We start from the raw sequence: 26,483 nt of genomic DNA on the forward strand, positions 1-26,483 counted from the left end.
CGCCACCTGTTGTTTTGGTGTGCAGATGACTGACTGCGAATGCATTTTCAATAGGATGTTTTTTAATGTTTCAAAAGCATCCGAAAGTCCGTATTTGAATGTGAATATTTTATTTTAAAATGTTTGGGAAAATATTTGACCTAGCCTGATGTTGCGTCCCTGACACGGGAGGCTAGCAAAACAGATGGGCCGCCCATGTTCCCGTCTGCAGTCTTGCATGTGTCATTAATGTCGGGACCGCTGTGCCCGCCTCGCATAATTGCTCTTTCGTTCCCCTCCGCTTCTTCAAACGTGCGGCGGTCCACGCTACGGAGGGACTTTGATTAAAAACACGAGGCTCTTTAGCCGCACTCCTTCGCCTCCCTCTTACCTCTCCTCCTCCTCCATTTCACTGTTCTACATCCTGTCTGTAAGCGCACCAGAATTCCTCAAATGCTTGTAACTACATCTCACCTAAAATTTTATATCACCCTTCTGGCTGCGCTGTCTTTTTAAGAGCCGTTTCTGGATTCCCCTCCCCCCCCCCTCCTTCCCCCAAGTCCTGTGGAGGCTCACTGGTGCTGACATTCCCGCAATGTCCTCCATCACGTCGAATCCGTCAGCCTCGTGGTTTGCCCTTTCAGACGGAAGATGAGACATTCCTGCCGAAGCGTGCGCGCGCTTGCGTGTATGCCTGGCGATGATGTCAAATCTCAGCGCGAATAGGCCTAAGCTTCGCGTTGGCCCCCAGTGGGGGTCTTCCAGTCATTGCCGAAAACACACATACGTTGCTCTATGGAAACTTGGCTTTAAATACTTGCCGCCAAGCAGAGATAAAACGCCACTGTGGGGATCTTGTGATTTTCATTTGGATTGTTTGGAAGGCCTGCGTCGGCGCTCGCACGCCCCCCCACCCCCTACCCCCCAGAGTCTTTCTGGTGACTAATTAATTTCCAGCATCCAGGGGTAGAGGCCAGAGCTCGTGGGCCTGCCTCCTGCCACTGGCTGCGTGTTTGCGAGGAGAAGAAGGAAGGGAGGGAGGGAGGGAGGCTTTGCTCCGGCTTGACTGCTGCACCTCAGCCTGCGGGGAAGAGGAGGAGGGAAGGGAGGGAGCGCAGGGGGGGAGGGGGGGAGGTTTTGACGAGCAGAGCGCAGAAAATCGATCCGGGGGCCTCGCTTCTCAGCCTCTTTCCGGACGCACGAGTCCTCCTCTCCCGGGAATTAGATAACAGCTTGTAAAAGCCCTCCACCGCCAGGCGCTGCACTCGCCTCCTCGATTCCGCTGCCGTCGCACCTCCCCCACCCCTGCCCGCCTTTCCCTGCCCGTCTGCCCGCTTGTCCACCAGATATTGAATTCATCCCTTTCCAATTGGCTTTAATTGGACGCGCCGCTTCTCCCCATAACTGTGTGGATATTGCATATTATCAGCACGTTAATATTTTATTAGATTTTAATTGGCCTTTGTTGTTTGCCTCAGCGCACCACTGCGCCTGTGAAACACGCCGCCGCTGACGCCTGTGTGCCTTTGTGTGTTTGTGTTTGGAAAATACCAAACAATGGCTTTCCTTCTCCGCCTCTGTTGGTCAGTATATCCCCTTTCACAGAGGTTCTGCAAAACTGCCATATCAGGGTCGCAACAGAAGCGCAAAGCACATTTCTCATCTTGTGCCTTTCACACAGCACCCACCAAAGCAGGACATGTCTGCGTGTGCGTTTATGCACCAAAGCGGCATCTCGTAATCAGATAATTAGATGGCGTTCACCTCAGCGTCGCAAATACTTCAAACTGCTACAGACAGAAAGCCGGGAAATTGGTGGGTTGACTTCAGTCCCCCAGTCTTTGTCAGTGCCTTATCCACGGAACAGAAACATGGGAAAATCGAGCACCAACGGGCGGTAGAAGTAAAGCTTGGATGTTAAACTTATTACCGGAGGTGGGCATCGTCTATCCGTCACTAAGTTCCCGTCCGTATTTCCGGCCGATCCACGTGGTCCCAGTCCGTCCCTCGTCTGCGACGGCCATTCGGCGACGAGTTCTCACGTCGCTCGCGGGCGCCGCACAAGCAGACACGCCGCTAAACAAAGAAAAAATATCAAATAAAAACAACAGACAGTATAGCGAGCAGATCAGTGGAATAAAAACAGTATGGGGCACATGTCATTGCGTCTGTGGGATCAAAAGGAATACAACACTTTTTAATTTTTTTCTTTATTTGGCTGCACATCAGGAGTGCGGCACCTGCGAGTGACATAGTATCGGTAAGTCCGTTCTCGACGCCGATTGGTTGACTCGGACGGGCCTGAAATATAGACGAAAACTCACAAGGACTAAAGGATTGACGCCAACCTCTGCTTATTACCCCAATCCCAGTTCTCCCTTTCACATTAGTGATCTCTCACCTCTTTTCCGCGTCTGATACTACCTCGCAACCCGGGTATGTTGCAGGTCGATTTTTAACTCCCCATTCAAGGTTATTACCTCTCACACGGAACAAGAACGCAGAAAAAAATGTTTGTTCTCATTCAGTGAGAACTTCACAGCCTAATCCAGGTTTTCCGCTGGTACCATACAAACAGCCGTCATTCCACCTCTGTTAACACCTCTAAAATGACCTCAGAGGATGACAAATTTGCAGGTTGACTTTAATCTCCATGGCCGTACCTTTCACCCAGAATAGTGACACCGGGACTATCAGTAAATGTGAATGCTCGGATTGCGTTTCACACAAGTTACACACCCATTACGTGTTGGTACCTTTCATGTAGAATACCAACACAGGAAAAAAAAATATTCAAAACAAAGGAGTGTAACTATCATTGAAGAATGCAAAGTTGTTGGTCAACTTCAAGGCCATTCAATGTCAGTACCTTTCACACAAAACAGCAGCCAAGGAAAAAGCTTCAAAATGGCATCAGAGCAGTAAGCATAAGGGTCTGCACACTTTGAGAACACCATAGGACGCAGCTCGACGATCGACTTTGCGATCGTGTCATCGGACTGGCGGCTGCAAGTCTTTCACACTCGGGTGAAGAGACGGGCGGAGGTGTCCACTGATCGCTACCTGGTGGTGTGTTGGCAGATTTGCTGGAAAAGTCTGGCAAAGTCGATGCTGAGGTGGGAAAAATTGAGTCCCAATAGTCACGTTCCGTGCCTCAATTGTTGAGGGGGCCTACTACAGCTGTATTGGATCTTAGGTGCCTGTCAGTGACAGCCGTCCAAGTGAAGAAGTAATCCTTATCAGGCCTTCGGGTATCCCAGAAGCAGGCCAAGTGGTATGTAGCTTTGGCAGTTGCTTAGGAAAAAACTTTAGTGTTGGAGGATTTCGATGAGGCCATAGAGAACAACTTTCCAACGGCTTACAGGAAATTCTGGTCTGCCATTTAACGTCCCAGGATGAGGAAGAGGCGTACCATCAAGATGTAACAAAATGGCTTGCTGACCCCAAGACTGGACTTTGTGGGTTGTTGGGTACAATACTTGATAGACCTCACTTCCACAGATCCGTCTTCCAATGGGGAGTCTAAGGTAGGCTGTCCTAGCTCTGAAGTTGAAATGGTGAAGAAGATCCTCCTCGCGGCTGGATCATGGGGATAGATGAGCTCTGCCGGGATTTCCTAAGGGCTCTGGATCTTATGGGGCCGTCTGGGCTGACATACCTTTTGCAACATCTAATCGGCGTCAGGCACGCTGCCTCTGGATTGATGACTGAAGTGGTGGGTTCCTGTTTAAGGGAATCCCACTCTGGGAATTAAATCCTGCCCCAAATAGAAATGTTAAAAGTATCTTCATGACGGAGAGAAGAAATGAGTGGGAGATTGACTTGTGGATTGGTGCAGCAAACACAGTGATGCAAACTTTGCGAAGAAGGAATTGAGGAGAAAGGCAAAGCTCTCGGTTTACCGGCCGATCTACTCTACGAGCCTGACCTGTGGGTTCTGAGTGACAGAACGAGATCACAGACACGGGCAGCCGGAATGTATTTCCTCCGTAGGGTGTCCATTGCTCGGTTATCCAACAGGGGCTACGAGTACAGCTGCTGTTCCTCTGCATCGAGAGGAGCCCGATAAGGCGCGTCGGGCATCTGGTTAAAAAGACTCCCTGTCACCTCCCCAGTGAGCTGTTGTGGGTATGTCCAGCTAGGAGAAAGAGGCCCTGCTGGTCGACTTCAGTCCCCCATTCTGTGTCGGAACCTTCGACACGGAACAACAAGCTGGGAAAAAGCAGTTTCACGGGTGCTAAACATGATTCTCTTTCCTGCAGGTTTCCCTGGCCGAGGAGATCAAGCCACTAAAGTGGTATCCGTCTGTTTACCTGCTGGTTTCTATCTTCCCACTCATCAACAGGTAAGGCATTCACACACACACATACACACATACGAGCACGTGTAGACCTTCACCCGCAAGTCTTGTTGTATTTGCATATTGGCGTCACTCGTATCTTTCCGCCGCCTCCTCTCTCGCTCTGGCTTATCAGCAGCTCTTAGAAGCCCCGCTCTCCGTGTAGCAGCCAAGCAAGATTTGGTGCGTGCATATGCGTGTGCGTGCGTGTGTGTATGCGCGCGTGTGTGTGCGTCGACCACACGGAGCATTTTATTGGCTTTTTCTAAAGTCGGAGCTTTGTCAGGCGAGGGTCGGCCTAAGGGGGCGGGTGGTCCGGTAAATGATAACCTCGGCCCTGTTATTACTTCTTTGCCCACCCCCCTCACGTCCGCCATGTTTTCCGCCAGCAGCCCCCCCCCCCTCCCCACGTTCCTACCCGCCCTCTTTCCACACGTAGAGCCGCTGGCGTGATTGACAGGTCAGGGTTACTAAGTGATTAGCTGCGGCGGCTCTGCTTGTCGCCACGGCAATGTCGGCAGAGACGCAGGTCAATTACAGGGTCAAAGTCTCTCAAAGGCTTTCCTCCAATGCCGCTCGCCCCCCAAAGCCCCACCCCATCCTTCCCATCCCCCCTCCTTAACCTCTCTGTCCATTCCTCCATCCCACCCCCCCGCCCCCAACTGTCATGCCCCGGCTGTCAACTAACGGAGATGATCCCGCCCCCTCCTTTCCTCCGTAAATGTCACTTTCCCTTCCGCTCTCCCTCGTTTCCAAGCGTCTTTTGTCGCCGCTCCTTCCCCTAATTTGCGATTTTCCGTCTCCTCTTTTCCCTCTCCTTCATCACACAAAGCGGCTCACCACCCCCTCTCCCGCTCTCACCCCCCCCCCCCAACCCTCCCTCCCTCCCTCCCTCCCTCCCTCTCGTTCTCTCTCCGCCTGTCTTGAGCAAACACGCTCCGCTCTCTGCCTTTCTCCCGAGAGCGCACGGGGGGATAAAACGGGAATGAATTGCTCTCTCGTTGTCGTCTTCCGCCTCCTCCCGCCGCTCGGCTGCGCCGGCTGTATATATCCCCAGCTCCTATTAATTTGTTAGCCTCCCCTCCTGCCCCCCCCCCCTCTTCCCCCTCCTATTTACTTGCCTCCCCCTGGCTCATATCCTCCCTCCATCCTCCTCCCTGCCTTCAGCTGAGGGGCTGGAGTGTGTAAAGTGTTTGTCACGGTGCCGTGCCGATGCTGCCGCGTGGAAGCGAACGCACGGGAGACAGCCTCAGCGTGTGCGTGTGCGTGTGCGTGTGTGTGTGTGTGTGTGTGTGTGTGTGTGTGTGTGTGTGGTTTTTTTTGTTCCTCCCCGCTGGCGTGCGTAGGCGGCCGCTTGGTTTCGTGTCAAGGCAAATGTGCTGTCGCCGCTTGTTGCCATGTGTGCGCACTTGTTTGTCTGGCTTGACGTGAGTGCGTGCGTGCGTGCGTGCTCGCCCGCCAACGCGCACGGCTTTTCTATCCCGCGTGTGTGTGTGTATGTGTGTGTGTCTGAGTGGGGGATTATTTCTATCTGAGCTCCAAAGCCTCCTAAACAGGGCTTAGAGAGACGGCCCAGGGCAGCAGCTAAAGCTGTCGGCTAGAGCGCTCCCTCTCTCCCCCTCTCTCTGCCATTTCTCTCGGCCTGATCCGTCCTGTTAATACGCAGGCACTCCCACACACAAACACACTCTTGTTTTGGCCCTCATCTGCTGCCACACACACATAAAATGTGCAGACAGTCACACGCCACACAAGCAATTTTAATCTGTTCCAAATGCACACTGGTAAATGTGTTAATTCGACACCAGCTGTTGCGAATTGAAATGGGAAAGCGCTCCTACTTTTCCTCCTCGGCCGTGCTCTCCCTTTCTCTCTCTTCCTCGCTCTCTCTCTCTCTCTCTCCCTGTGTTTGTGTGTGTGCTGCCCGGGCATGCCGACTCCAGTTTTCACAGTCTGCTTCTCACATCGCCTCCCCTGTGTGCTTTTTAGTGTGGGTGTGTGTTTGTTTACAAGGCTTGTCTAGATTCCTACTGTGCGCGCCTGTACGCCTGTTTGCATAAATAAGCCCTCTCCTCGGAAACCTCGCCGCCGATTCCGGTGGCACGTCGCCGCTTGACGAGTGAGTGCTCCTCCCGGACGAGGGGGCGCGTGTTATTTCACCGCATCTCGCAAAAGGCCCTATTCCACCAAGCTTCACACTTTGGTTTCATTTGACAGGGTACACTTTTTATATTTGGTTTCCATTGTCAAGCGCTGCGAAGAGGTACAAAAATAACAAGAGCCCCCTTTCGCACTCTGTCGAAGCCGGCTTTTTCCCGGCTCGCTGTCTTTTGTGGGGGGTTGGGTTTGAACACGGCCTGTGAATTTGGCCGCTTTTGGTGTGGTAACGCAGGTTTAAGATAGGCGGAACATCGCCAACCACAGAGTGTTTACCACCTCTGTGCATTCCCCGTTTTGTTGAAAGGGATTGTCGTTGGCCCGGACACTGGCATCATCACACAGCTAATTATTTTAAAGGCCACTTGCTGTTGACTGAAAATGACATCACAGTGCCTAAGGGCTCAGGTTGTGACTGCCACGGCTCACCTCTTTTCTGGGTTCGGTCATATGACGTTCACACACTGAGCCCTTAGGCACCGCGATGTCGTCTTCATTTGACAGCAACTGGCAGTACAAGGGGAAACTAGCAGCCCCTTGAGATGGATAAAAACGGTGGATTTTTCTGCTTAATTCCTATTCTACAAATGCAATATTAATCAAAATGCCGTATTCAGACTAGTGTGAGTGCATAGAACAGGGATGTCCAAATTGTGGCCCGCCCATGGCATACACCAAAAATGACATTTGACACGGCCCACAAATATGTAATTAAAACAAAAAAAATAAAGGCCGGAGAAGGGCAGAGCGACAAGGGAGGGTGTTGAAAAATAGGTAAAACTACTACTAATTGCTTTATATACTGTAGAACTTTTGTAGATACGCTGCGGCTCTGCGTCGCCACGGCGATGTCGGCCAAGAAGGTCAACGTCTTTCAAAGGCTTTCCTCCAATGCAAAGATAAAAATAAAGTATTATTATTCCAATCATTTACGACTAAAATAGTAACAAATTTTCTTCAAATCACTGTGGTTGCCACACCTGGACAAGTCACACCAGGTAGGAGGGAGCTGATTGGCTGACAGTAGGGAGTGGAAGGCACACAGGTGGACACAATAATCCTGACGAGACAGACACAGAAACACTGAGCAAAACATGAAACTAAAAAAAAAACACAAAACCAAAGCAAACCAAAGATGACAGCGGTTTCTTCCACTTAAGGTCCGATTTATAAACATATCACATTATTGATCTCAAATAATTGGTTTAAAATGGTCATCTTACTACAGTTTGCTCTTGTTTTAGTTCTGAATGTGGAGATGAGATCCCGCTGCTGTTTAGTGCAGGAATTGATCTAGTCTAGTGGTCTTGAAAAATCCTTAACTATTTACCTTATAACCTTTAAAGGGGAAGTCAAGAATATGTTCTATGCAGGCTCACTTGTCCAAACACGGCGTTCTGATTAATATTGTGTTTGTGGAATATGAGTTACGCAGCAAAATCCACCCATTTTCAGCCATCTCAGGGGGCAGCCATTTTGCTACTTCTGTCGACTGAAAAGACACCACAACTGCTCAGGGTTCAGATAATGACCAATCAAGGCTCAGCTCCAGAAAACAGGTGAGCTGTGATTGATCGTTGGTCGGGTGTCTCACGATAAAACTTGTATCTCCAAGTTCTGTGAGGTTATTCTTACATTTTTCTGAAACACAAACGGAAAACAACTCACTGTTATGGTCTGTGTTTTGAGTTTGGTTTTTGGCTGTAGTTTCATGTTTTTCCTTGTGTTCCTTTGTCTGTCTCTCGTTAAGTTATTGAGTCCACCTGTGCTTGCTCCCTTGCGTTAGCCAACCAGCTTCCTCCTACCCTCTGTGTCTTGTCCAGGTGTTCCTCGTATCGTCAACTTGTCTGTATTTAGTTGCCCGCTTTCTTTCGGTATTTGTTGGTTCGTTTGTCTTTTCTTGTCAAAGTCAAGTCCCGTCCTAGTCCTAGTCCTAGTTTAGTTTGTTTTGGTCCTTGTTGGGTTTTTTGGACTTCAACATTTTTTGGTTTGGTAGTATCCTAGCACCTTGTTTGCCTTTTTGTTTTGAATTAAATACTTTATATTGCACACCATTTTGCCTCCTGTGTTTGGGTTCTCCTCCACGAAAACCTGACACACACAAAGTATATTTTGTTATAGAGTGATGACAGTGGCAGTGATAATGTGCTTTGTGCCTTTTTTCTTGGTTTTGATCAATTTTGTTTTTGGCTGCCAGTCAGTGGCAAGGCACATATAACAATTGCACCAATGGACAATTTCGAGTCACTTAACCTAACATCCATGTTAGTGTCGCAAACAGCTGGAGAAAACGCCACATAAAACCAGAGCAGGAATTCGAACCCTCTGAACTTTGAGGCAGATGTGCCAAGCAATAGCTCACATTGCCGCGTGTTGCGCAAATCTAGTATTCTAATCATCCGTATGTTTAAATGGGAAGTCAAACCAAATATTTTTTTTCAAGAATATATTCTATGCAGGCCCACTAGTTGAAACAGGACATTCTGTTTAGTATTGTGTTCATGGAAAATAGCAAATGCACCCGTTTTTATCCACCGTAGGGGATGCGGCCATTTTGTCACTTCTGTCGACTGAAAATGACATCAAAGTTGCTCAGGGGTCAGGTAAAGACCAATCACGGTCACCTGTTTTGTGAAGCTGAGCCATGATTGCTCGTTATCTGAGCCATGAGTGACTTCGATGTCATCTTCAGGTGACAAAAGTGACAAAATGGCCGCCTACCGAGATGGCTAAAAATGGGTGGATTTTGCTGCTTAACTCATATTCCACAAACGCAATATTAATCAGAACGCCTTGTTCCAACTAGTGAGCCTGACAACATATTCATATTCATATATAGAACATATTCTTGAAAAAAGTATGTTTGGGTAGACTTCTTCTTGAAACTAACTTTATCCGGATGGTCTGGTTTGGGATTGTTGAGCCTTGGCGGAGGTCTGCTACGTGCCACTGTAGTTGTTATCCGTTCACAATTCCTCTTCTTTGTCGAGTTCAGACTCGGGTTACGCTCCTTTCATGTCACGCTATTCACATGCCTGTAATTTATCCACATCCCCGCAATGGAAATGCACGGCAGATTGGGGTTTGTTGTTCAAAACCATACTGTGGTGAGCTAGGTTAAGCACTTTGGCAAGGCAGCTAGTGCTCAGAAAGAAAACGCTTCCCCAATTTTTTATTTAATTTTTTTTTCCCTCCCGCTTTACTTTTCCGCAAAAGGCAAGGCACGAGGCAAGCGCTCTAGTTGCCTGTGAGCGATTGAGGTTACGCTCCTTTCCGCGGGGCGCCTCCGAGCCGACGGATTGGTCCTGGCGGCGGGGGGGCTTGAACTGCCGATGTGTCTGCATAACCTTGAGTTCACCCTGTTGCCGCGGGACGCATCCGGCGCCCTCCTCGTTGTCCCTTTATGTTAAGTATGTGTTTTTTTCCCCCTTTATGTATATATGTGTGTGTGTGTGTGTGTGTGTGTGTGTGTCAGCCCACATGTGCTAGCAGGGGAATTTTGTATGGGCTCCCTACAAGGCCCGAACCCCCCTTTCATCCCCTCACCACCCCGCCGCTCTTTGGAGGAGATCTGATTTCCCTGCTCCAGGCGAGCAGAGAGAACAAGACAGCGCGTACGTGCGTCTGTGCTTTGCCGTGTGTGTGCGTGTGCTTCGCCTTGTGTGTGTGCACACGCCAGGGCCAGGCAGACCTTCCCCATCTCCGCGCGGCGCTTTGAAAAACGAGGAAGGAAATCTCAGAGCAGCAGTTATTATTCATCCCTCAAAGAGAACGCCGCGGCGGCAGAGGGGGAGGAGGAGGAGGAGGGGTGGAAGGAAGGATGGAGGGAGGAAGAAAGGAAGAGAGCCTAACAGGAGAGAAAGTGGAGGAAGAGTGTTGGCGGGGGAGGGAGGTGGTGGTAGCGGTGGTCGGGATACATTAACGCTTATCGCGCTGTATTTTGCATCCCAGGATGTGTTCTTTCTCTCTTTCCTCCCCGCTGCTCCCCCTTTCCGACGCTGCCTTCCTTCCGCCTCTCAGAATAACTTGTGCGGCTTGGCGTGCGTTTCATATTTTACACCCTATAACGTTGTCGGTGAAACGAGCGAGCGTCTCAGATGCAGAAATGTCTCGACTTATCTTTCTTTCTCTGTGTGTTTATTTTCATTTGACTGTGTGTGATAGAACAACGACAAAAATGTATTGAACTTTTTTAAGTATGTTGCAGATTTTCTGCGACGCAATTTGCCTACACACAACCGATCTTTTATTTTTTTATAACTTAACAATTGTTTTTAATGTGAAAGATCCCACATGGCAAGGGGGGAAAAATCTGTTTTCTCTAATAGTCTGCGCTATACTTGCTGTAGATGACCAGCGCGCGTACCACACACAACGATATTTCAACAAATAAGCAGGAGTCCCCTCCCATAAATCGTTATCCTCAAATTTAGCCCAGTATTCAGTGTGTGTGTGTTAAAATCTGCAGTATTTTCATCTACAATGCTCGAGGAGGCGCTACTAAAGTTAGAATTTCCTGCAGGTTTTGCAAAGATTAGGCTTGGCTTTGACAGTTTTCTTTGTTAGAAAACAATTCCATCTTCCTTCAGACATTGATGACGCTGATCGATAATTATGATTCCTAAACGCTAGGGTCTAACTAAAGTCAAGATTTTTGCAATAAAATATTAGAAGTCAGTATCATTGTTTTGTCAAATCTGTCATCGTATGTCGCTTTGCCGTGCCGCTTTGGTCTACCATCATAATTAGCAAGCTCTACTTTTTAACGTTGAGGATGTGGAGGATGCCAGTAAATCCGAATTTTCTTCATGTTTCGTAACAATTACCCAGACAAACATGGGATTGTTGTCACATTTCTGTTGCTTCAGGCCCTCTTTTCAGTCCCTCTCTCTGAGTTTTCTTTTCTGTCTTTGTCTGATTGTTTCTAATAGTTTGACTATGTATGAATGAACAAAAATGGTTATGCATTGAAAAGTATAAACAGAAAAAAAAATTGTCTTCTCTTGTTTTGCCTTCAACTGCACTATTCCCAAATAGTAATTATCAATGATTTACTGTGTGTCAATAGAGCGGCTGACAGTTGAATACGAAAAACAGTTGTTTTGGTTTTTCATTTATACCACAAAGGTGTTTAGTCAGAAATGTTTGAAAAGTTGTCTCAAAGTGGTTGTCTTTTAACATCAAGCTACTTCTACTTGGAAATTTGAACAAAATATCCCCAATCAGAATTAGATATCCTAGACAGTTAGGCAATGCTACATTGTAAAGCTTTTTCCCCCCTAAACCTGTTGTCAAAGTTTGATTATCATTTATTTCGGTGATTTTCGTAAAAAGGGTCCAGACTTTTATTCCCTCTTGACTTGTGACTTTGTCGTTGGCAGAGAGGAATACCAACAAACACGCTCTTTGAAGTGACGACGGGAGCGTTTGCTATGTGCTTGTTCACGACCACTTAGTTTCATAACATCATCTTTCTTGGACTGTTTCACGCAATTATCACATTTTCCAATCGCTTTCAAGTACAATTGAAGCTACTTTAGCAGCGACTTAACAAGTAACAATGGGCGCAGCCACTTTTGAGTGCCTACGTGGCGAGTGACGAGTTTGTGAGGACGTTAATACGTATTGAACGGAGATGGTAACTGCACCAAAATGTGTATGGCGCATGGTAGTTTCCAGAGCTGGGCAGTCCGTCCCTGGGCCGGACCGGTCGGACCCTCCGGCCCGGCCGGATGCCCATTTTTGGGGCGGAGGGGTGGGGGGTGACAAATTTGAAAAAATGGCTGGACTAAGCATGGCCGGAAGTGGATTTTAGTCCGGCCCACTAATCGGCCCTCATGCATGTGACGTGCTCGCGAGGCGGGTGAAAGGCTTCTTTTTAGAGTTTTAAAGTAGTCATGTCGTTTGAAGCGTGTTCACAGCGTGTTTGAAGAGGAAGTTAGCCAGCAAATTGTCTTTAAATAAACCTCTTCCGTTAGCATCTCTCCAGCGGGGGCATCGTGCACGTTTTTTTGGGGGGGGCGGAGGTCGGAATGGGGCGGGGGCCGACAATGTTTATGAATTTGACCGGGGGGTCGTGGCCGGAAGGGTACCCAGGTTAAGGGTGGAGGGTCGCGGCCGGACGGGCAAAAAAGGGTCAAGTGCCCACCTCTGGTAGTTTCTGCAATTGAACTCTTCCATTTGATGAGCTTTACCAAGTAGCCTGCTGGCAGGCTTGGCTCTCTTTTTGCCTAAATGGCGCATGACGGCTTTTAGGTTTTCACTTCTTCATTTTTTAGTTTGATGTTGGTTGGATAGCTGGCTTGAATATGTTCACACCTGAAAGATTTCATTTTGGTACCTATAGTGTATATCGCTATAAGATGCTCTGTGGGATATATTGACATCATCACAGTATGGGCCATGTGTTTCTATCAAATTTTCAGACAATTAAAGAACGAAGAACAAAAAAAAAACGTTCCTAAATTGACACAATCAACATAAAACATTTCCTAGATAATGACAAAGATTTCCTTTTTATTGGCAGCCTGTGTGGAGTGTGTGCGTTTGTTGTAGCGCGCCGGGTAGCGGTTGGTGTGTAACCAGAGACGAGAGCCCTGTAGCCATTCGTCTCCCGTTGCGCGGCGGCAACGCTCCGCTATTCATCCCCATTTAGCGAGACCGAGCTGGCCTGCAGGGCTGAGCGAAGAGCACGCGGGGGACCTGGGGGGAGGCGGCTGGGGCAGGCGGTGGAGGGGAGGGGTGGTGGGGGTGGGGGGGGTTGTCCATGCCCAGTCCGGACGCACAACCGCACATGCATTGCAGAATGCGAAAACGAGTATATAAGAACTTGGCGACACGTGACGATAATTAGTACGTCGCAAATGCACCATATACAGCGAAGGCCGTAAACATGCTATATGTATGCTCTATACATGCGCATGGTGTATGCATGCAGGCACAAGCAGAGACAAGATAGCCTCTGTCACATGCTCGTGGCCACTTTATTTTTGTGTGAGATGCAAGCACACACGCACACACACTGTCCGCTATATACCCCCCACCCCCACTAGCACCACCACCCCACCGCGCTTTCAGGCGCGTCTTTAAATATTCATCACTCTGGCTGCTCTGAGAGTGCCGTAAACGCTGCCTCACACTCCGGGGAATCGCTAAAGCCTACTCTATCATCTGCTCTACCTCCCTCCCTCTCTCTCTCTTTTTCGCTCTTTTTCTCTCGCTCGCACACATATTGTGGCACGACGTGCGCAAGGCTAAACTCACGCTCACAAACACTCAAGTGCCCAGCCCGTGCTATCGACTGGACACACGTTGAAGTGGCTACGTGAATGCCATGAACTAATTTGCTGGGGTTTCACCGGACAATTGGTGTTGGAGGAACCTGGGTGTCTCTTTGTTGAGAGCTAGTTACCTGTCTTTGACACTCTTAAGCCCACCATTTAAAGCCCGGGTGGGCGATTCCGGTCCCGAAGTGCCGGAAACCGGCATGTTTTATGTCTCCCTGCTCCAACACACCTGATTCAAATGGGCAGCTCATCAGCAAGCTCTGCAGAAGCTGGATAATGATTCTGATCATTTGAATTGGGTGTGTTGGAGCAGGGAAACATATAAAACATCCAGGATACCTTGCCCTCGAGGACCGGAGTTGTATAGCCCTGATTTAAATCGTCCCACTTCTGACACCACGAGCTAAGGAACCCCGAGGCCCCTCAATTCGATTCTAATGGGTTGGAAAACATGCACTTAGCAAGCCAAGTCCTAGGATCTTTGACTCTGATGCGTCATATCCCCAATTTAGATTTTACCATTGGTCTGCTGGGTTGAAAAACCTGTGCAGGGGGGCCTCGATGTACAATGGGCCCCAACATATGGGGATTTGAGGTTACGAGCAGCACACATTGAAGTAGTTTGTGGCATAAGAGTATGTTGTTACACGGTACAAGAAGGAATGCTCAGTTACCACCCTACTTGCTATTTAATATTTATGGCCTTGAAGTGTTTTCCATGAAAATATTTACTGTAATTATCACTTTACGACTTAATGCTCACGGCGTATTCAGACTTAGGCACAAATTCTTATGTCGCTGTCGTGGACCGAGGAGCCAAAGATAACCCCCCAAAATGACCCTGAACTGTTAGCCATTAAAAGTTGTTAAAATCATATTGTAAAATCTGTCTTTCCTCTCTCGTTTTATTGTGTCTTTAATATTGTCCCGCAATCATGATTGCCAAGTTTTCAACGACAAGGCTTTCGCGTTTGCCACTAAAGTCTGAATTTCTTTCATGTTTTTAGAATTAGACAGGCTTTGATGTTTATCTTGGGAAGAAAAGTCTTCCCAGACAATGCGGGGGATTGTTATTATGTACATGTAGGACACAACCGGTATTGGCCAGAAATTCTGTTGCTTCAGGCCTCTTTGCAGCAGTCTGAACAGTTTTCTTGTCTTTCTTTGTCTGTAGGTGTCTATTAATTTTCTTGCGTATGAATGAACAAAAAACGGTTATTCATTATGCACAATCCATTTTAAAAAAAGACTTAAACTGTAGTTACTATTTCATAATGAATTCAGGGCACACAATTGTAGTTCTGGCATGGTCCACACTCATCAGACCAGGCCCAGTTTTTCCAATCATCTGTTGCCCAATTTTGGTGTACCTGCGCTAATTGTAGAATTTACCGTATTTCCTGGTCATTACTTAGGAGCAATGGCACAATGTGCGACCTTTAAGATTCCACTTGTTGTTCACCTTGACCACAGATCATTTTATGCCTCGTTAATCGAAAACCGGTGAATCATTTTACCCTCTGAACATTACAGCATCTTGATGCTGTTCAGTAAATAGCCGTAAATGCGGTCATGTTTCGAGGGAGCTGCAGAAATCCGGAAAGCGCACACACCGACCTCACCCAGGAGTCAAGAGTTGTCATGTGTTGGAGCGGAAAAGTCCCTTTCATTTAGAGGGTTCGAATTGTCTCGTGAAAGCAGCCTTGTGGCCAGCACAAGGGCCTTTTTTGGCATTTTGAACCGTATGATTCGTCTGGAGTGAAAGAGGGGGGAAAAAAAGAGAAGCGAGTCAGCCGAGGAGAAGAGGAAGTGCAATCAGGGTCAGGATGACTGTTTTGGCCGCTTTCAACTCTCCGGAAGGAGGCTCTCAGGCGAGTGGGCTCCCATTGGCGGCTCAGCGGATGTTTGACGCCACAAACACGCTGTCCTGTTTCAGCTCGCCACGGTACAATTTGTAACGCTAAACCCGCATCTCGACTGATCTGTGTCTAGCAAGCGGCATGGCAATAGCTGCGTCAGACGAAACCACTGAGAACCGCTCAAATGTTTTGAATTCTTCCTTAACATAATGATGTATCTCTACTGACTGCAGTGTTTCTTTTTTTTTTCTCCAATCTTTCATGACCATACCCCATGGAAAGGTGTACAGAAGTATGCTAGGGACTGGTTATTCTATAGGATTCATTGTTTTTCTTTTGCTACCTTTTTTAGCACACAGAGCACACAGGTCAAGGTCTTATTTGAAATGCAATTGAGAGCTGATCTTGGGCCAAAAATGAATGAATCCACTATGACTAGAAATCCACTGTGTTTTTATCATGCCATGGTTTTTGTTTTGGTCCGAATGCATTTCTGATCCGAAGTGACCATTCTCTGTCAACCAATGCTGAACTAAGAAGTGGATTCATTGGTACCCTTCACAACTACAAAATCCAATAGACCCAGATTCAAATTCCATTCGAGAACCTACTCCTTGAAGAACGGTGTCAGAAATGAGATGGCTTTGTTGTAGCACGGACATTTCTGGTCAGAAGTGGGAATCCTTAGAGGTGTGCGTTTCCGGAAATGCAGAATAATACAAAGCGAATTGCACTCCATGGTGGAAATGATGCATTAGATGCAGCCACAAAATGATAACGGGAAAGACGGTCTGACTGGCAGGGTGGGATATTGGAAGGGATTTCGGAGAAGGGTGGGCTTTTGCAAGGAATCTGACATCTATGAAGCGCTTGAACGAGTGAGCGCATCCTTCAAAATGTTTGCAGCGGTCTCGTCGGCTTGATTTTCTGTCTGCAATTAAAAAGCAGCGATCGATCTCAAACGACCTCCAGAAAGCGAGACGGCGTCCTCGTTGTCCGACACCTACCAGTCTACCGAGTCTCTGACTCGCTATTGACACCTTACCTGAGTTTGTTTTCAAAAATTCAAACGTTTTTCACTTTTGCTTTTTTTTCCATGTTGAAATATGTTTACAATAGGTTCAAAAAGATGTGTTTCAATAGCGTTAGATGTGTTTTAAGCATGTGGTCGGGGTAAAACTATATATTTTTTTAATTATATGGTATAAATCACAAATTTTCATGTATAGTCGGAAGGGGCTTGAATATCACCTGTAATGAACTAGGTTCACTGGTCACCTGGTTTTAATTTTGGTGTGAGTGTACTTTGGAAAATTGTATCAGAAGTGAGATGGCTTAGTCATAAAGAATGCAGTTTTTGAACTGCAGATTATAATGAAGCACTCTTTGCTGCATGGTGGAAACGGAACATTCCATACATCTGCAAAGCCATGACTGGAAAGACAGTCGGTCGGTCGGTCTTGGCAGTGCGGGATATTGGAAGAGATAAACAGCCTAGAGGTATTTGGTGCGGAATCTAATGGACAGGCAAGCCAAAGTGTCTGACACCTTCCAGCCAAATGTGAGGTTCGATGTTGGCACTTGACTACATTTTGGGAAAATTGAGCATTTTTGTGTTCTTTCTGTTCTTGAACAGAAGTGGTATACTGTGGATAGATTTTTTTGAGTAACCTGTACAACTTAAAAACCCCATAGTGGGATTCTTAGTCACTTACACTTAAGACAATTCTCTGTCATCAATAGTGCATGGATAATTTTCCTTGTACCCTCTACAACTTTGGAAAAACCAATGGACCGGGGTTGAAATTCTTGTACTACTCTGACACAAATGGTGTCAGAAGTGGATTGTCTTAGTCGTGATGCATTTGGCGGCTTTCATTTGAGGAAACTGCCCTGCTCGGTGAAAATAGGCCATTGGAAGCAATCTGCAAAGTGTTGACTGAAAAGCTGTTCCGACTGGCAGAGCAATATGGGAAAAGCCATCGGAAGGCTGAGATTTTGCAAGGAATATGACAGGCAGATGAGACACGGACATGATCGATGAAACGCCTCTTCAATAAGTGATATAATAATAGTGATGTCATACTTTTTTTTTTAATGCAATTACATCCTCCGAAAACCCAATTGACCCAGCTTCAAATTCAGCTTGAGGGTATTTCCCTGTGTTCTATTGTGTCTAAAGTTGGGCGGCATTCATCTCTGGAAATGCATCTGAAAATGAAGCAAACTTGATGGAAAAGGAGCATTTGATGCATCCGCAAAGCAATGACTTGAAAGATGGTTGGACTGATATTTTGTGAGAAGGAGGGAAGCGGCCCAGTGGGGTGGGATTTTGCACGGAATCTGATGGGCAGGCGAGGGGCTGACATGATCGATGAAGCGCTTCTTCAATAAGCGAGCGTGAGTGGCCTCGGAGACGCCGTCGATTTGACTTCCCGCGAGCCAGCGTGCGTTTAAAAGGCGGCGGTCGCTCTCAGACGAGTGACCTCCAATATGTGTGACGCCGTCCTCGTTGTCCGACACCTGCCAGCTAAGTGCGAGGCACGCTTGATTACCCCCACACACACACACACACACACACAAACTCCGCTTCATTTCCTTCTGGGCCGTTGCGGCTTTTGAAATCGCAATAGACCCGGGTTCAAATTTGCTTTGAATTTGCGATGAAAAATGGTGTCGGAAGTAGGATTCCTTTATCAAAAGGTGTACGCTTCACATTCTCATCTGGACAGTTTTCTCTCAACCAATGTTTAATAGTTTTACAGCTCAGTTTTTTCATCAGTCTCTCCACTGTTTGCAAACCCAGTTTGAGGGTACTTCTGTGTGAAAAATGGTGTCAGAAGTGGGGCAGCCTTTATTTCTGGAAAGGCAGGATAAAATGAAGCAAAATGTATATTTTGGTGGAAACGTGCAGTGGGGACAAGCATAGATGAGTGAGCTTTGACAGCGGATGGATTGTTTGTTGGACTGGCATGGCGTCAATTTGGGCTGGAAGGAAAGCCAACGAGTGGGCGGGATTTAGCACGATGGGCAGTCGAGAGACTGACATGATCGATGAGGCGTTTCTTGAGCGGCCTTCGAGGCACCGTAGCTTCATTTGACTTCCTGTGAGCCAGCCTGCAAGTGGCGATGGCTGTCAAACGAGCGACGTCCTCGTTGTTGTCCGGAACCTGCCAGCCAAGTGCGAGGCACGCTTGACTACACACGCACACGCAAACACACACACTTGTTCTTTTCACTTCCCTCTGCGTCTGTACAAAAGTTAGAAAATCCAATAGACCCAGCTTCAGATTTGCTTCGCTCTGAAAGAGTGTCGGGAATGGGTTGCCCTAGTCGTACGTTATTTTACTCCAGAAAATTTGATTTTTGGTACCATTGACAGGTTTTGAAAATCCAAGTAGACTTGGGTTCACATTTGGCGTGATTGTACTAACGCATGGAAAATTGTATCACAAGTTGGACGTCGTAGTCGTAAGGCTTACGTTCCACGGTTATTATAGGTAACGGAAACTAATGAAATAACTAAAACAAAAACTGAAAAAAAATATTATGAACAAAATAAAATGTAACTCATTCACTGCCAGACATTTTCAGACCCTCTTTTTCCCTAAGGTTTGAAATTTTTTTTTTTTAATTCCTGGGGTTGAATGGCTGGACAGTGATAAGTCAAATAAATTTGGCAGTGAATGAGTTAAAAATGTGATTTTTTTTTTTTCCTTAGTTTTTGTCTTTGTCCGTGTCATGCATGAGCTCGCTTTATTTTAAACGTATTTATTTTGCTATTACTGTTCAGCCGTACCGAAGAAGGAAGGTCAAGCGATTGTTTCACAATTGTAGTTTACTTTCTCACTTGATACTTACTGTGACATTTTTTAAAAATCTTGCACTCAACAAATACTCTATTTATATATAAAACTAAAACTAAAACTGAAACTAATGCAAACTAACCTTCTCTAAAAACGTATTAAAACTGATTACATTCAAAAACAGAAGTCAAAAGACAAATCCAAATCTATTGTAACGCTGTTATGTTCCGATTCTGTTCCCGGCAATTCCCAATGTGACGTTATCGTACGACTCATTTTTTTCGGTACCCTTTACAACTTTGTCAGGATTTTGCGCGGAATCGGGCGAGCGGGCTCGAGGCTAACATGATCGATGAAGCACTTCTTCACCAGCCTTGGAGACGCCGTTAATTTGACTTCCTGTCCGCCGGCGTGCGATTAAAAAGTGGCGATGGCTCTCAGGCGAGCGAGCGAGCGAGCGAGCTCCGGCGCGTGCGACGCCGTCCTCGTTGTCCGACACCTGCCAGCCAAGTGTGAGGCACGCTTGGCTGCGCGCTCGCACACACGCTCTTTGACACACATTTCTGCACGCATCAGCCTCGCCTGGCATCGCCCGCAGACACGCTTCCCACCACTGCCTCCCTCATTCATCTTTCATTAGCGCGGCGCTCACGGGAGAAACCAGCGCACACACTCGCACTGTCACACACAAACGCGCCTCCCTCCCTCTATCGCGTTTCGCCCCGTAATCTCCCGGTTTGTCTCGCTCGTGTCTCGCAATCTGTCTTTTTTGATATCGCTCCTCCCTCGCTGCCTCCTTCTTTTTCTTGTCGCCTCGGCCTCGCTCCGTGCTTTCACCTCCCCCCAGGGGCCGCTCAGCGCCATCTCTCTCTCGAGGGCCCCCGTTCCCCTTTCGCGGCCTCGCTCTTGCACATTCTCACCTCTCGTGTTCTTCCTCTTCCACCACCTACCCCCCCCCCCCACCACCGCCACCGCCACCACCACTTCGCCCCCCTTCTTCCTGTGCAGCGCCGTTTCTCTGACACTCGTCTTTACAACCCCCACCGCCGCCGCCACCCGCCCCTCTCGCTCTCTCTCCGTCTATCTCGCTCGCCCGCTCTTTCTTCCTTTCATTTCGCTCTCCCTCGATGGAGGGGAAAGGCTCTTTGCCTCTAATTGCGGCTGTTCCGTTGCCATGGTGCATGTTGCTCGGCGCTGCGCTCGTTTGTGTGTGTGTGCATGTACGTGCGTGCGTGTCCTTGGGTGCGTGTGTGTGTGTGGCAGGCAGATGATTGCTTGCTGCCAGCTCTCGTTTCCCGGACGCCGATCGTGTTTCTTTGCGGCAGCAGGAGGGGGGAAAAAAATGAGATGCCAGAAATAGCCGCCTCACACGCGCGCACACACACACACGCTAGTTTTCTCTCACCGCTGTGCTCTTCAGAGAAGCGCACACATAAATGCACATCCACCGCCTTTTTGCTCTCCACCTGACATCCTCGACGCATGTGACCCTCTCACACGCGGAGACCTTTCTGTGTGTGTGTGTGTGCGCGCGCGCGTGTGTGTGTGTTCGTCCTGCAGAGGTTGTGTGGGGACTGCTGATTTATTTCACCTTTAATGGGAAGTGAAATGAATGTGGGCAGCAGCTGCGCCGCTCCTCTTGAGATACGGCGGTTAAGGCTAACCCAGAAAACACGCGGCGCCGCTGCTCCGCTCGCAGCCAGGCCGCCGCCGCTTTCATTAGCCGCCGCGTTAAGACCCTTAAGACTTGACACGGCCGCCCTCGGGTTGGCAGGTCGGACGCATCTCGCTAGGCCGATTCTCAACCTGTTGCCAACCCTGCGGTGGGCGGGAGGTATTCTCTCTTCTCCCCGTCACAACTTTTTCCAAAGGTATTTTGGAAGGTAAGTGGCGACAGATTAATAGAAAATAAACCTTCCAACCTTCTGCCGCAAAAGAGGATAAGAGGGGATTATAAGCAGATTTGCGAAGAAATCTACATAATCATCTTCTGCGCCTGTTCACCTGCACTTCTGTCGAGTTTTTTTTTTGGGAGGGGTGTGGGGTTCTAGTCAAAAACGACAAAACTCAACAATGAGCAAATACCGCTAACCCGGAATAAAAGATGTGACTAATGGTGACATTTATTCTCAATTGGCCTGTTCAGAGGCTCTTTTATTTACCGGTTCATTGCCCCGCATTCGTCGTAAAGCGAGGACCCCATGGGGTGACATGTTTCAAATGTCAGCAGCACATACTACCTGTTACTATTTCTTGACCGCATCCTGTGGTCAGCCGGGTTCCGATCTTTCTCGGGTGACGTAAGCCACTCCTGGTCACTCAATGATTGAGCAGATTTAAAATGTTAACATTTGAGGATGCACATTAACATGGCTCATCTCTGGATGCTGCAGTGTCCTCTTGCAGAATTACGGGACGTCCTCGTTTCCCTCCCTTGTTTTGTTTGACGTCTTCTTTTGACAGATATGTTCAAAGCGGCATCGTTTTTGCAGTTTCACCAAATCACTGCTCATGGCTTGATATTCAAGCAGATTCGTCATTGGAATAAGTGCGGATAAACAGCTGGAAATGAGGAAAATAAACGCAGGAGGAGGTTGCAGCATTATTCTCCGCAGTTTCCACTTTCTTGGATGAAATACAAGAGACAATCGTTCTCCTCCGTTGTTGTTGTTTTTTTAGCATGTCTCATTCCGATTTGTGTTTACGCTTTTTGCAGTTTTCCTTGTCTATTAAAAGTTCTTTGTCTTTAATCTGATGGATTCATCCTCCTCAGTTGCCGTCGCTCTGGATGCTGCAAAGTTTTATTCCGCAGTTTCCTTGCTGCTCGCGCTGTCCCCCGGTTAAAATACTGAAACTTTTCCTTGATTAAACTGATCAACGGCAATTTTTCATCAGAGACGGCTTTATGTATCCCTGACCGTATTGTTGACGTTGATTTCTTTACTTTTTTCGAGCACATCGGGTTTTTGAGATATTTACATTTTTTTTTTGCATTTTAAAGCGGAAATCAACCCAAACATATTTTTCAAGAATATGTTCCCAGCAGGCCCACTAGTTGAAACGCGGCATTCTGATTAATATTGCGTTTGTGGAATAGGAGTTAAGCAGCAAAATCCACCTCTTTTAAGCCATCTCAAACCAATTTGTCACTTCTGTCGACAAACGACCAATCACGGCTCAGCTTCAGAAAACAGGTCAGAATTGAGATCCACAGTCACCGATGTATTTTTCAGACAAATTCTTGAGCGCCTGGAGAGCAAACTGTAAAACACATAAAACACAATCAGCACACTCACAAATGAGCTGCTGTCTCCCACAGCTCACGCTCAGACACTCACACAGCGTCGCCAGTACACCAAGCTCCACTTTTTAAAGGGTCATGCATGTTCGCAGACATTGCAATACAGATAGTATTTCTACCCCGTAATACACATTCTTATCATTGAAATAAATGCTATCATTGGGATGTTTGTTTAAAAACATTTAAATTATCCACTAACAGGTGATGACATAGACATATAAATATCTGAGAAAAACAATTTGCATACTAATTTGGAACACAATGTAAGCATTTAATGCGTGATATTTTATTGTATGTTCAAATATGTTTACAATCTATGATTTAATAAATCTATCTAAAGTGGATGAACATACTAAAACCATGAGACAAAAGATGAATATGGTGTCTTTGTATTGTGGATTTCCACCTATAGCGAGCGGGTATGGAATGTATTCTGGGCGATAAATGGGAGTTCGCTGTATTTTGGTTACCACTTGAGAGCATAACGCAAATACGAATAAATAGTGTCAATGATGAAGCGTCTCATAATTACAACTTCTGTTGTTTTCCCACCGATGACCAAGCTGGTGTGTTCCTTCCGGGCGGCATACAAGTAGCCCCGGGATGACTTTCCGAGTGTCGAGGTCAACTGCGGCGGCCACTTATTTTCGCCCCGCTCACACCGAAATCACCGTGAGCGCTGTGCACATTGATTCCCCGGCTAATAGATCAATAAAAAAAACATTAGGGACACACGAACCCTGCGAGGAGGACTAATATGGGGTTAATCCAGGGTCAATTGCTGGCCGGCATCCTTCGACTTTGTTCCCAACGAGGCAACGCAACCTTGAGCAGGTCGAATCGCGTGTCAATGAGGACACTCCCAAATTGACGATAGAAGCGTGACGATGGGGCATGCGTATGTCACCAAATGTGGAGAGGACGATGAAAATGTTGACGGGACGAGCGGGAAACGGCGGCTAGGAGAAGGAACGGAGCGCTCCGGCACTTTTACGCCTCTTGGCTTCTCGCCGCCCTTTTAAAGTGCTGCGTGCTGTCGAAGCGGCAGCCAAGAATGTGTCAGCCCAGACGTCTCGCGCTGCCTAATGGGCTCTTAAACGCTGATATAAAGCTCGCCTCGCTCCTTTTCGCCCTCCCCCGTTTTCCTCCGGCTCTCCACTCCTCCCTCCCCCTATTTTGCCGCCCGCGACGCTCGCTCTCATTACCTCTCGTTTTCACCCTTCCTTCTCGCTCTGTCACTCACTTGTCGTCGTCTTCGCGCTTCCTTCCAGTTGATCTGTCAACCTCACGCTCGCTGCCTTTTCCCATCCTTTTTTTTTTACCCACGTCTGTTTTCATGGGCTCCGTCCTTACCTTCACATTTCAGGATGGATGGTTGGAAAAGACAAAAATAAACACATGCTAATGTTAGCCCAGCCTGTAGCCGGGCCGTTGCGCTGGGCGCTTCAGTATAAGACTCCACTGTCTTGTTTTTGCTGCAGCGGTCTTGGCTTTTGTGATTGTTTTTCCTGCGACAACTGAGGTATCTGTCTGCTGAGTTGCTCCGCAATTCTTATTTACGGCACACGTCTCAAAATGACCAAAGTCTATTGTTAGCTTACGTTATTGCTGTGCTATTTTTTTCAGTTTGCCTCAACCAAGGCACGTCAAAATGTGGTGAACCTAGGGTATATGGCAATGGTAATTCTTCTCCAATTTGATTTCTTTTAAATAAAACATTGCCCCGCTCTGTTCCGCCAGGCTCCATAATGCTCTCTACCCACTGGAGCCATCGTTCTCCCTCACCCTGTTGCACGTGCTGTCTGCCCCACTGCATGGCTTAGCCAATGCCTTTGTCTTTGGTCTGGATCGGGATTGGTGGAGCCTACTGAGCCCCACTGGCATGCAGGTATGTGTCAACAATTTTGTTTTGATGCACAGAACCATTAAAACGTGCCGAAATGCATCACTACGAACCAATCCGAGAATGCGCTGTTCGTCCTCAATTTATGTTCCCCTGCTCCACTACCAAGTACCTTTGTAGCCGGGATTACCAAATCGGGGTTACCAAGTAGGCCAAGATGATGTGGTAGGGGTTGGGCAAAATATCAATATTGTGATATTGTGTTGTTTTCTCTTGTGTTACAGTATCAATACCAAGTTTCAAATATACATTTTCTTCCAAATCACATTTCATGCCATATTTGTTCCTTTTAATGTGACGCAAATCTCAGTCCAGGGGGTCCTTGGTTTTCATTGAAGCAACCCAAATAAGTATGTTGAGTCTATTAAGGGCGTCACGTTCCGCAGCATCCTTGGCAAGGTCTATTCTGAGGCTCTGGAAAGGAGGGTTAATTGGGAAGTTGACTTTCAGGTTCAGGAGGAGCAGTGTGGTTTTTGCCCTGGCTGTGGAACAGGAAACTAGTTCTATTCCCTCAGCAGGCTTCTGGCGGGTGCGTGGGAGTTCTCCCCAGTCAGTTTGCATGTGCTTTGTGGACTTGGAAGGGCATTCAGACATAGATCTCAGGGAGTCCTGTAGTTGAGATTACGGGTTATAGGACCCCTTGATGTAGGCCCTTGGGTCCCTGTATGACCTGTTTCAGAGTTTGTCCGCATTGCCTAGATGTATGTCGGATTTGTTTCCAGTTTGGGTTGGCCAAGCTTTTTTCACCAATTTTGTTAATAACCTTTGCATGGATTGCAGATAGGCAGAAGAGGATGGATGGATGGAATGATGGATGGATGGATGGGATGGAAAAACAGTAAGAACGACAGTGACTGAGTGTTCCCTCTTGTGCCACATGGTGCCTTATACTTATACAATTGCACAAACTAGTTCATCGAGCGCCATTCATTACCTTAAATTGCGGTGTGTGTGTGTGTGCGCGGTTATAAACCAAGAATCCCCTGTATTGTCCTCAATCAACTCTCATTGCGGGCTCATCTAAACGACCAATGAAGTTGTCTTTTATTATGTATTTACTACACACTGTTTAACTCTGCTTGGACAATAAACATAGAAGCATATGATGATACAAAACAAAACATTTTCTTCTTTCTTTTGGCTAATATATTGCTGTTGTTGGTGTTGTATTTGCAAACATATGTACAGTAATTGGACGTATTAGCTTGAGTTAATTCTATTAGTTACTATCACACAATAGCTTTGTCGTGATATTATCAGTATTGCTGGCAAAATATCTCTACAATTACCACCCTTAGTGACATATACAGCTGCTGTACTCTCATTGGACGAGCAGATTTGTCGGTTGCACGGCTGGAAAAGACAAAAATAATCACACATGCTAGGTCAGTGATGAGTCACCGTTACGCACCAGACATCAGTGCAAGCAGCGTGGGTTCAATTCCTACTCAGGGATGGTGTGAATGTGACTGTAAATCATTTGCTATCCCTATGTGCTCTGTGATTGACTGGCGAAAAAGTCCGGTCCAGCAGTATAGAAAATGGATGGATGGAAACACACATTAACATGAGCTTATCTTGTTGCTGTTGACTCTGGATGCTTGCTGCAGTCTCAGATTCTGCAGCCTCCACTTTGCTACGTTTATGAGATCGTTTTTTGTTGTTGTTTGTTTGTTTGTTTGTTTGTTTGAAGAGAAAAAAATTGAATTTTTTTTCCTTCAAGAAAGTCACCTTTTTTTGAGAAATTTTAGGTAGTTGTTTTTTGGCAAAAATTCAGATCCCCCCTGTAAAAGTCTTTTTTTTTCTGCGAAAAAAAATATTAATAGTATTCAGAAGAGTGTTATATATTTTCA

At 47.0% G+C, this 26,483-nt stretch overlaps 1 protein-coding gene across 2 annotated transcripts in view; it reads left to right on the forward strand.

Annotated features, from left to right (window-relative positions):
- The window catches only part of LOC147136227 (cyclic AMP receptor 1), a 103,220-nt gene that overhangs the window by 66,255 nt on the left and 10,482 nt on the right, over window positions 1-26,483 (forward strand). For both annotated transcript variants that reach the window (XM_086052243.1, XM_086052242.1), the window contains exons 11-12: window positions 4,242-4,324; window positions 24,468-24,615. In XM_086052243.1, coding sequence (XP_085908369.1) covers window positions 4,242-4,324; window positions 24,468-24,615 — 231 coding nt within the window. The remainder of the gene's footprint in view (window positions 1-4,241; window positions 4,325-24,467; window positions 24,616-26,483) is intronic.

This window comes from Filicampus tigris, chromosome 14, assembly GCF_054856515.1.
Source record: "Filicampus tigris isolate MCC_2025a chromosome 14, RoL_Ftig_1.0, whole genome shotgun sequence".
Lineage (NCBI taxonomy): Eukaryota > Metazoa > Chordata > Actinopteri > Syngnathiformes > Syngnathidae > Filicampus > Filicampus tigris.